General features: G+C 41.0%; 1 protein-coding gene across 1 annotated transcript; it reads right to left on the bottom strand.

Moving 5' to 3' along the window:
• Positions 1-357: 357 nt before the first annotated feature.
• tspan36 (tetraspanin 36) lies at positions 358-10,025 on the bottom strand. Its single transcript, XM_050052034.1, has 7 exons — positions 9,827-10,025; positions 4,288-4,479; positions 4,031-4,105; positions 3,765-3,860; positions 2,062-2,214; positions 1,717-1,800; positions 358-1,044 (listed from the first exon to the last, which is right to left on the bottom strand). The coding sequence occupies exons 1-7, from the start codon at positions 9,884-9,886 to the stop codon at positions 964-966; spliced, it is 741 nt and encodes a 246-aa protein (XP_049907991.1). The 5' UTR covers positions 9,887-10,025; the 3' UTR covers positions 358-963.
• Positions 10,026-11,528: the final 1,503 nt, after the last annotated feature.

The following is an 11,528-nucleotide window of genomic DNA, read 5'->3' as shown; positions in this document are numbered from 1 at the left end:
CTTTGACCTTTGGAATATAAATATATCCTAGTAGACATTTCTGTGATGTTTAATTATATTTAACATATGAATTCTTGAGTTATGGCCGAAAACATGTTCATTCCTGAATCCAGGTGGATGTTTGTGCCAAATTTAAGGAAATTCCTTCAAGGCGTTCTCGAGATATTGTATTCATGAGTGCAGGATGGACATAAGGACAACGTGAAAACATAATGCCTCCATGTCTCCAGCGCAGAGGCATAAAAACACACACACACACACACACACACACACACACACACACACACACACACACACACACACACACACAAAAAACAGGAAATACAATAATGTGATATAACTGCACCAAACTCCAAATTATTGTGAATTTTTCACCTTTTTAATTTAGAAACATAATAAACACAACCAAAGTCAAGCTACGAAGAACTGTCACTTAATTCCATACAGTTAACTGACCATAAAATTATTCATATATATATATATATATGTGTGTGTGTGTGTATACCGTGTTCAGTTGGCTATAAATAGTGTACCCCTAAATAAGGCATTAAACCACTGTTCTTTCATTCACAATCACAAAAACCTTAAAATATAATCTTAAGTCCGTCACTATCATTCCAAAGAATAACACAGTAGCTGGGCTGAGACAGTACATACACCTCGGCCATGTGGAAAACTATATAATAAAAATCTGCAAAGATGGAAACTTAGACAACAACTCAAACCTGAAAGCCACATTCAGCAAATTATGAACAAGTCAGAGAAACATCTGTGTTGATTTAATACGTGGAGGAATGCTCTGGTATCGCAGAGACAAGGTCTGCCACCTGTGCATACATTGTTTAAATAGAGTTTAGGATTTGTACACTGGTCGGCCCGGATGCTTCGGTACACTGTTGAGTGAGTGGACAGCAAACCTAGTCAAGCAAAATGAGGAGGTGGTCGGTTGTTGCAGGAAGTGGCTCAGGCGTACAGAGGCTGGTAGCCGCTCCTCCTGCTGCCGGCTTTACAGGTGATCACACATACGCTCAGCATCCCAAAGAACTGCAACAGGGGAGATAAAGGTTATCAGACATGAGCTCTGAAAAATGTATTATGTGATAGGACAAGCGAAAGTACTTTGACTGCTATACCTGACAGGTTATTTTTGCATCTGTACTCATATAATATGAAGCTTACTATTCCTTTAAAAAGACACCCTATGTTGCCCTGACTGATGTGTGGCTCTTTCAGGGTGTCTACAGGTATAAGACAGTTAAACTGAATGCTTTTTAGACCTGTACAAGACACCTTTTAACCAAATTTAGGACAGATTTTTGGACAAATCATGTTTTACTTGTTTAAGCATTGCAAGCAAGAAGTATATATGTGGTCTTGTACAGAGGAAGATGTTGTGTAGGAATATTTTGCCAACAGGTAAGTGCAAGTATGAAGTAAAAGTATAGTTTTTTAAAGTTGTGTAACATTAGAAATGTGGGCTTTCACATAGAAAGTCTTCACTCATTTTCTCAAAAAGAAATTAAAAATGGATAAATTAAATTAGATAGTAGTTAAAACCTCACAACTTCACTGTTTAATGACTTTAAGACCTTTTTTAAGGACTTTAAAGACCTTTAAAGGACCTGTAGACACCCTGCCTTTAGATTGTGATAACAGAGGGTGGGATGTACAGCAACGCTCCTCCGCAGCTGCTGAACTGCATGTGATCGTCTTTACCTTGATAATGGCAAAGCCCAGAATGACCAGCATGGCGTAACCCAAAACATCCTGTAGGAGGCGCTCCAGCTTCACTTCACAGCTCTGAAATACATTCATGACTACAGTGAGTGCATGTAATGTATAAGCAGAAAAGTAGCTGCTGCTCTACTGCCTCAGAAGGGGAGATAATATGATTTTGCAGACTTTATATTTTGAGTCATAAAAGCATAAAAATCATTCAATGAAGCAGTTTAAAGCATCTGTAAAATAACGCCAAATAAACAGCTCACAATTGCAAGCACAATGACGATATAAACACATGTAACCATGCAGGTATGTAGAGCGACGTTGTGTGTGGTGTACCTGTACGTTGAGCAGGTCTGGTTGGTCGAGTCTGCCAGTGCACTGTGTGCCTGTACTGTTCTTACAGCAGGAATGAGGCACTGTGTTGTTGTTGCTGCTAAACCAGGTAGTGTTGGACCAGTTGGTGTAATTTGTCACACCGCAGCACTGCAACTGCACAGAGACAAAGACGGAACAGACTGGAGTTAATACTGAACTCAAGAGCAGCACAAAATACATATTTATCAGGAAAAAAGAGAAAAGGAAAGAGAGACATTTTATCATCATCCTTTCACACTGAGAGAGTTATAGTGCAGAGCTTATTTAGGCGTGTGTGAAGCTGACTTACACACTGTTTGTCAGCCATTTCCTGCATCTCTCAGAACAACTTTTAACAGACTCAGAGGTGTGAATTTGGTGCAGCAGTCGCTTATGGACGTTATATTTACTTGTCTGTATTATCACCCTAGCCACCAGAAAAAAAAATGTCATTGCTTCATTTGTATGCTTCAACATTTACATAGTGACATAGTTCAGATTTCTATCGGGTGAGTGTCTCATCAGAAGGAGGAGGGGGTGGTGAATGGTTTGACACCTCGGCGAGACGGTTGTTGAGCAGCAGACAGCAGCAGATCACTTTTTGAGACCAAGAAAAGCACTAGTTTGGGACATGTCTAGCCGAGTATTTTAAGCCAAAACACGTTTTCCTGACCATAACTGAGTGTTTTTTGTGCCTAAACCTAATCACGTTAACCACATTTTGCTCGATACCCTCCAGAATGAGGCAAATTAATTTACTAGTTCCTTATGAAGTGAACATATTTGTACTGTTTCCTTGGTATTTCATATACTATGAGATGCTGTGCTATGAACAGTTGTGTCTCCCTCTGCTGGGATGTACTTGTTGTGTTGGTTGTGGTTACCTATAATTAAAGCACACTGTGTTTATTGTTTGGGACGTTGCCGGAACACATGCTGAGGAAGGTCATCACGCCCCAAACGTCCATGAGGCAATATGAAAAAAATCACATTGGACTTTTATTTCATCATTAATTTTAGCTGTGATACAAATACCGCAACTCTGGGGCAGGTCGGCATTAACAACCCACCGTGAAGCTTTTGACTACATATTCTGACAGTGATACACAATATTGTCTGTATATTCTGGGTGCCTACAGTTAAAACCAAGTTTAAGACATTTTAAGACCTTTTTAATACCTTATATGAAATTTAAGACAAAACCTGCAATGGAAATATAAAAAAAAAAACCTTTAAAAATGACAACAATACGGTGAGCTTACGTTTAATGTGTTAAATGTAAAAAGTCCCATGAACAGTCATTGGGTCTGTCAGGCTGGAGACATTTTCGCGGTAATGTGACCGAAAATATTTAAGACCAATCGAATCTGAATTTAAGGCAATTTAAGACTTTTTAAGGAGCTGCAGACACCCTGATATCGTCTACATCTGTGCAGTTTTTCAAAGCAATAACAGAAACACAGCACCAACAAAATGTACAGTATACAGTGTTTCATCTCTTGCTGTTTTAAGATGCAGTTTCACTTGAGAGAGACACAGGCTGAGTCGCAAATTGAAAGAACAAGTGAAGGAAATGAAAGCAAGCACAGGAGGGAGAGTGCAAGTAAAGCAGAAGAGGTTGAAAGAGAGCGAAAGTACAACTGTGAAAACAAAGCTATTTATACACAGTAGAATATAACACCAACCTGAGTCTGCAGGTAGTCCACAGCTGCGGTCTCAGCGCCCTGTCCGTCGTACTTCATGAAGACTTCGTTCATAGAGCGCTCCAGGTCTTTATTTATCTGGACAAACACAAAAAGAAAATCAATGTTGGAAGCAGTGTACTTTACCTAAGAGCTCACAGAGTACAGTAATGTGCCACAGCAGATTTAAAATGGAGATTAAATTCTGAATATAGTTCACTGTCAGCAGCAAACATTGCATGACAGAGAAACAACTACCTGCGACTCACCTTGCCTTGGTAGATGAAGCTAAATACCAAAGCTGCCACTTCAGCTGCAAAGATCACCATGATGATCACGAAGAACTGGAGAGAAAGAAAACGAGTCAAAAGATAAACAAAAGCTCAGGTGAATCAAAAATGAAACAGTAACAATGGTAACTAACACTGTAAATGTGGTCTCATTTTCAGCTTCTGACTCCACAGCTGAGCATCTGTCGAGTCTGACAACAAACAGGTGTCAAACACAGAGGATGACACACACTTACAAAGCTAAGGCCAACTTTGGACTCCCGGATTGTGGCGCAGCATCCAATCAGACCGAAAATGAACATCACCACGCTGACGCCGATGATGATAGCTGCTGGGATCAACGTGTACTTGTCCTGGATGAAACTGTCAAAGTTGTTATAGCTCTTGATCACGTAGGCACCGACATAGGCCAACGCCGCTCCTGCAGCCTGCAGGGAGGAGAAAACATGTGAGCAATATAGCTACTGTAAGAAATTAACATTTAAAATGTCCACATACAGATCAGAATAGTTATATTAGTACATATATAAGCATTAAAGAGTTGAGAGCAGAGAGTGAAAGATATTTGACATTATTCTGGGAATATCCAACCTCCACATACTTCACTTTATAGTTAACAAAGCAAGGTACTGCAAAAACAAACACACACTGATACAATTAAAGGGACTTGTAATATAATCTGTGTTTTCTCTCCTGGCTGTAGTTGAAAACATCATGGTCATATTCTGTAAAGTAAACAACCAAAAACTGAGAGCAAAGGGGCTGTTTTTAAATCTTCATTCATCAAGATTTGAGTAGGTAAGTTAGGTCTAGGAATGCACCGATCCGATATCTGGATCGAATATCGCCCCGATATCACCAAAACAGATGGACTGGGTATCGGAAAATGCCACCTATACCTGAGGCGATCCTTTCCCTTTAAATCTATTGCGACACGAGCGACATCATCAAGGAACGAAGGAGAGAACCTGCTGTGTGGAGCTATTTCACACTATTTCAACTGCTGTTGCGCAAGTGTTAGTAGTTCATCATTGCATTAATCTGTTTCATCTTGTTTAATTTTATTTTAGGAAAGAACTGTGTAGCCATCAATGCCTGATGCCTCTAGTCTTTTCTGTTCTACATGTAAAGGTATATAGCTTTTTAGGTCAACCATGGTATCGGATCGGTATCGGGTATCGGCTGATACTCAAAGCCACAGCATCGGGATCGGTATCAAAACTGAAAAAGCTGGATCGGTGCATCTCTAGTTAGGTCTTGTTCTGTCAACATGACAAAGTTTGTTAAAAACTGTAAGCACTAACAGGGTACTCAGAGAGCGCAGACCTCAGCCAAGGCCAAGTGCCCGATCTTACAGTGTTAATGAAAGTGAAAAATGATTCATGATCCACCCTGGGCTTTGGATCTGCTCCAAACTTAAATGGGTTCTTTCTTGACCCACGCTTTGTCCTTGCACCAAGTTTTATGAAAATCGGGCCAGAAGCTTTTCTGTACTCAGGTTGACAGACAAACCTAACAGAACACATAACTTCCTTGGCTGAGGTGTAAGTATACCGTAACTTTGAACAGTTGCTTGTTCAGCACAAAGAAATTAGTTTTCCCTTTCCTATCCGCTGTGATCTTACGTGACGAACAAAGGCTGTGAAGGTCACTGATGATCGGTCAGATGTGAATTAGGCATTAAGTCACACCGTTGTCATGACTTTTCCACAAGCTTAAGCAATGATCTCACTAATCACAAGACTGCATGTATATAGCACGATTTTGTGCACACACAGTACACACTGGAATCACAGCAACTGTTTTAAAAAGAATTTCTCACTTCATTTTTTATTCTGTTTAAAGATAAACTAAGCAAGATTTTCCTATGAAACAGTGTATAGACTCATACAGAGGTAATCCCTCTCAAACATCACTTATGACCCACTAGAAGTGAGTGGTGGCGTATCTTTCTGCAGACACTGAGGGTTTTTCTGTGCCTGGGACATTTATGTGCGTGTACCTCCACAGCTCTTAGGTGAGGTTGGGGCTTTATGAAAAGGTAGCGACCAGGTGCCGAACCATCAGCAACAGGCATCCAAGAGACACAGCACGGAAAAAATGCAAATACAGCAAGGGGGAATGCCAAATGAGTGAAACTGGAGTTGGCTTTTACTTTTACTTTTGCTGGTGAGCCTTTACCTTTATGATTCTAGTCTAAAAACCCATAAGTCTAGAACAGTGGTTCTTGAAATTGATTGTGTAGAGGAACCCCTAAATATATACGTATACAGATTTTGCTTCAAGGGACCTCCATCTAAAAGATTTTGGTTGTCAGATATGAGTAAGAGCAGGATTCTTTACTTGTCAATGACAGATGACACTGTGGAGGAAGTAAAACCTATGATTAGTTTAGTTAGTCCTATGACTCTTACTCACATTGGACTCCCTTCTGTAGTGAAAATAAACTATTCCCCATTTTTCTGGGGACCCCCTGGAATTCCCTCAAGGACCTGTGGTTGAGAACCACTGGTCTTGATGGTCAAAACTACAGAAACTTCAAGAACAGCTGTTTAAAAACAATGTCTCTACAGTATTTATCCCATCATCAGCATTCTTGGCTGCCATTTGCCCTTTGAAACTGTGTCTGGCTTGATTCAACCTCCAGTCTGTGATAAAACAAGCCCAATAGTAGGGAAAAAACGGGCAATAAATCAATTACTGAGTGAGGAAGGCTTCATAAATAACATTTCAGAGTCTAGCCTACAAATGAGATTACACCCAAATATAGCTGTTTGTGTAAATCCTGCTTTTATACGCAGCCAGACTACAATAATATTGTGTCAATTAAATTTCCCTTTGCACGATAGATGGAAAGTTTGTAGCAAAAAGACGACACCACAACCTCTCGAAATCCCCTCTGCAGACCAGCATCATCACTTCCCCTGTAACGGTGTGAATCATAGATTGTGTGTGCTTGTCTTTGTTCGTACGGCTAAACAATCATTCATCCCCCACTTCAGCCTCATGACTCACTTCTCTTAATCACTCCATAGTCACGGGATCCCTCTGGGGTAGTTACTTTACATGCCCCCCCCCCTCCACCGCTCACCCCTAATCTTTCCAGAAATTCTGATCTTGTGCCTAAGAAGCAGCACAAAGAGGCTTACACAACGTATAGCACTCATGCACGGTGCCACCTCCCTGGAATGTGAGAAACCTCTGAGGCGATGTCTCTTGGTCTGTGGGGATGATTTTAGCGGGGTCCTGCATGAGAAATGTACGAGCACTGTATCTTAGAGAGATTTCAATGGTCAGACATGATGTAAGTTTTCCAAGCCAGCCACGATATTTCTGCTCATGAGCTTGGAAAGATTCAGAACACGTTTAAACTTGTGATTTCCTCCTTCAATCACCCACTTTGATTAGAAATAAAGCTTTTTTATTACACTACTGGATTGTATTGAGATTGTGGGATCTTCATAAAACGTCAAATAAACTTTCCATGGGTACAGTGGTTAATTGCATTATGTGATTTTGAAAAGACAGTTCCAACCAGTGGGATATGAAGAGATAATCCTCAGATAATTTGATCATTTGTTTGATTTTCTTCAAATAATTCTCAACATCTCTGTACCCAGGTTACTGTTACGTAATCTTGTTCAAAATGTGTTTTCTCACAGCGAAAATCAGCACTCTTCACTGATATCTTTGCTACAAATAACTACAAAGAAACAGAAAATGACCACAAAACAATTGACAAAACCAAACACACAATTGTCCGAAAAAGACACAAAACAACAACAAGAAGGGGGAAAAACAATCAAAAACAACTACTATGGGGCAAATAACTACAAAAACACAAAATAATAAAAAAGACCTCAAAGAGACACAAAATAACAAAAATGGGAAAACCAGAATGAGAAATGAAATGACACCAACGAGACAGAAAATGACAAGAAAAAGTAACAAAAAAACCAACAAAAAAAAGACACAAAACAATAACTAGGGGGCAAACAACTACAAAGAGACACGAAATAACGACAAAGAGACAGAAAATGACCTCAAAAGACACAAAACCATCTACAAAAACAAAACACAGTTACCTCAAAGGGACACAAAATGACCACATAGGGGGAAAAACAAACAAACAAAAAAAGACTACAAAGTCACAAAAAAAACCCTAAATGACTTAAAAGAGACACAAAACAACTACTGAGGGGCAAACAACTACAAAGAGACACAAAATAACCCAAAAATACACAAAATGACCTCAAAGAGAAACAAAATAACTATAGAGACAGAAAATGAACACAAAAGACGAAAAACTATCTAAAACCCCCCAAACAAACAAAAAACAAAACAAAAACACAAAATTACCACAAACAGACACAAAGTAACAACAAAAAGGGGTAAAGCAAGCAGAAAAGAGAAACAAAATGACTACAGAGACAGAAAAACCACAATATGAAGAGACACTGTGAGGCAATAATCACAATAACGTGTGTGTGTGTGTGTGTGTGTGTGTGTGTGTGTGTGTGTGTGTGTGTGTGTGTGTTTCCATTCCTGTGTAGGAGAGTCGTGGGCCCTGTGTCTCATAATCCGTTCATATGCATGACTAAGCTGCAGCTGTTTGAGAAAATAGCACAAATCCAGATGTGTGATGTTTTAAGATACGTGTTAATATATGAGAGGTGATCAAATTTAATGTTTTTTTTTTTTAAAGATATTATTTTGCCTTTAATGGACAGGACAGGTAAGTGTGAAGGGGGGAGAGAGAGAGAGAGAGAGAGAGGGAATGAGATGTAGCAAAGGGCCACAGGCTGGACTTGAACCCCAGCCGCTGCGGTAACAGCCTTGTACATGGGGCGCCTGCTCTACCACCAAGCCACCGACGCCCAATCAAATTTAATGTTTGTTGATTTTGTCAAGTGTATTGTGTGTAATGCCTAGCTGGTGACAAAAACGAGAAAAACTGATTTTGGGATGGATGGAGGAACATACTCGACGACCACACACACATTACAAATCAGACTCATGTACATGTTAGAAAGAAGAAAACCACAGGTGTGAAACAACAAACAGGAAAAAGCTTTAGAATAGAAAGAACAAGGAAGTGAAAAGTGGATGTAGATACTGGAATTAAAGAGACAAACCATGACTGTGTTGCAAATACAAACACCCACAGGCCAGCTCTCTCTCTCACAGTAATCAAATTACACATCAGCCACAAACAGCCGATAAAGTTTCTCCTCAAAATCCATTTCCTGTGATGGACACAGAGGAGAGCTGACAGCTATGGACAGACATGGTGACTTTGCTAATATGAGGCAACACAGCCAAAGTTCACTTTGATACAAGGCTAAATATTTACTCTGGTTAAACTCTGATAAGGAGTCAGAGTTCAGGCTGGTTGGCTGACACCATTACAGCTCATTCAGTGTCCCCTGACCCCAAAAGTCACATTACTGGGAACTGTTACTCACTGCTTTCCAGAAATTATTTGACTTTTAAATAAATGACCTTTGCAGAGTTAAACTATTTTAGGATGCAGTAAAATGAGGAAGTATAGTGATGGCCTGAAACTAGGGCAGGCTACCAGGGTGTTTATCAAGTCCTCACTGTGATTTGAGGGATGTAAAGATTAAAGCGCACAAGAGCGCACGGAATAACAACACATAACTAGGATTGACACAAAAACGCAAAGCGGTGCTGTAACAATTAACCAAACATGTTTCAATCCCTATACAGCCTCAATTCAAATCTCTGCAGGTGAAAACAACACCGCGCCCTTACCCAAAATATCAAGCTGAGGAAGAGGAGGACGCTCTTAGACGTGAAAATCCCGCAGTCCATGTTGTCTGGCGGAGATGAGGACACTGGAGAAGGACCGTGGAGTCGTTGAAGCGCAGTTTATATCTGGCAGACCTCACCGAGCTGCTTCTCCTGCTGTTTTGGTCACAAGTTCTGGCTGCAGTGAGTGTGATCACATGGTCACATGCTTTGGGGAGGAGAGCGATGTAGCAGAGCAGGTCCTACAGCCTCTCAGCTCCTCCACCCCTCTGCTGGGAGGCTGCATCACTTCACACACCACTCCCACAGAGGAGGAAGAGGGGGAAAATCCCACAGACATAAATGATTCAACAACAGACATGAAACTGGTTTTATCACTTTGACAACATGCTGGCAAAACATTTTAATACTAAGCTATGGACACACTTTTATCATGATTTATTAAAGGAGCAGTATGTGGGATTTAGTGGCACCTAGTGGTGGAGACTGCAGATTGCAACCAGCTGAAACTTCTCCCAGTTAGAGTTCCTTTAGTTTTCATTGTTCAGGAGGTTTTTACCAGCAGATGAATTATCCTCAGAGGTCTATCCCTCTCCACAACAAATTAAGCAGGTGATTTTAACCAGAAAAAATACAGATTAAAGCAGTTTGAAGCTACAGATGCTGATTAGGTCTCCGACCAGCTGGTGCCCGCCACCTTCCGCCTGTCTGATGGATCACGTTGGCTTGCAAGCCGGCTTCCAAAGGTGGGACCACCCCCCATCACAGACCCAGGAGCTGACGAGGACTCAGGCTCTGTGGTTGGGGACCTCGACTTCCCTGCTGAGCAGCTGCGGGCTCCAACTGGGGACCCACCTAAGCAAGCAGACCCCCTGGCTGAACCAGAAGCCTGCCCAGGTCCAGGTCAGGGTCAGGTCAACTTACCTCAAAGACTTTCTAAACTGGTGCTCAGAGCATAGTCTGTCATGTGGTAGAATAATCCACAAGACTATACTGGTAACTGTCAGTCTACTCAGATTACCTAGTTAGGTTGCAAGTTCAAGTGCACGTACTACTTGTTGTTGTTGTCATGTGTATGAGCCAGCAGTGGGCACATTTTTACAACAACTGCCGGAAATAATGTGTGGTGGAAGAAGTCAAGAGGTGTGTTAAAGCACAATAAAGTTGACGCTTAGCTGAAAATGCAGTCTGCAAGTTATTGAACGTAACATCCCTCTCCAAAATAAATGAGCCAGGTGATTTAAACCAGAAACAAATACAGAGAAAGGAATTTAACTTAACAAATTTTCCCGATGCTGTTCAGCTCGTTGCAGACATATGTTAAGGTGTGCTTGCCTTTTTTCTCTGAAAAATCCAGACGTTCACGAGGTTTTTTCCGTGAGCGGAATTATCCGCAGAGGTCTCCTCCTCTCTAAAAGAAATGAACCTGCTGATTTAAACCAATGAATACCCTGCGTAAAGCAGTTTTACATTACAAATTCAGTGTTTTTCTGACTGTGCTTGCTGCACAGGGGCTGCTAACCACAGTAGCCGATGTGCAAACGCGAAAACACTAATGGCCCTTTGAAAGCCACTGTTGTTTTTCCGTTCTGGCTTGACATAAACCCTTTTGCTCCGTGGGGAGCATAGGTCGTTCATGAACTTCCTCCAGCTGGTTCGGTGTTGGGCGATCCTCTCCGCTTCCTTCCAGGATGTTCTTGATTCC

This window comes from Epinephelus moara, chromosome 8, assembly GCF_006386435.1.
Source record: "Epinephelus moara isolate mb chromosome 8, YSFRI_EMoa_1.0, whole genome shotgun sequence".
Lineage (NCBI taxonomy): Eukaryota > Metazoa > Chordata > Actinopteri > Perciformes > Serranidae > Epinephelus > Epinephelus moara.
The sequence above is the reverse complement of the archived record's forward strand: the minus strand, read 5'-3'. Positions and strand labels throughout refer to the sequence as shown.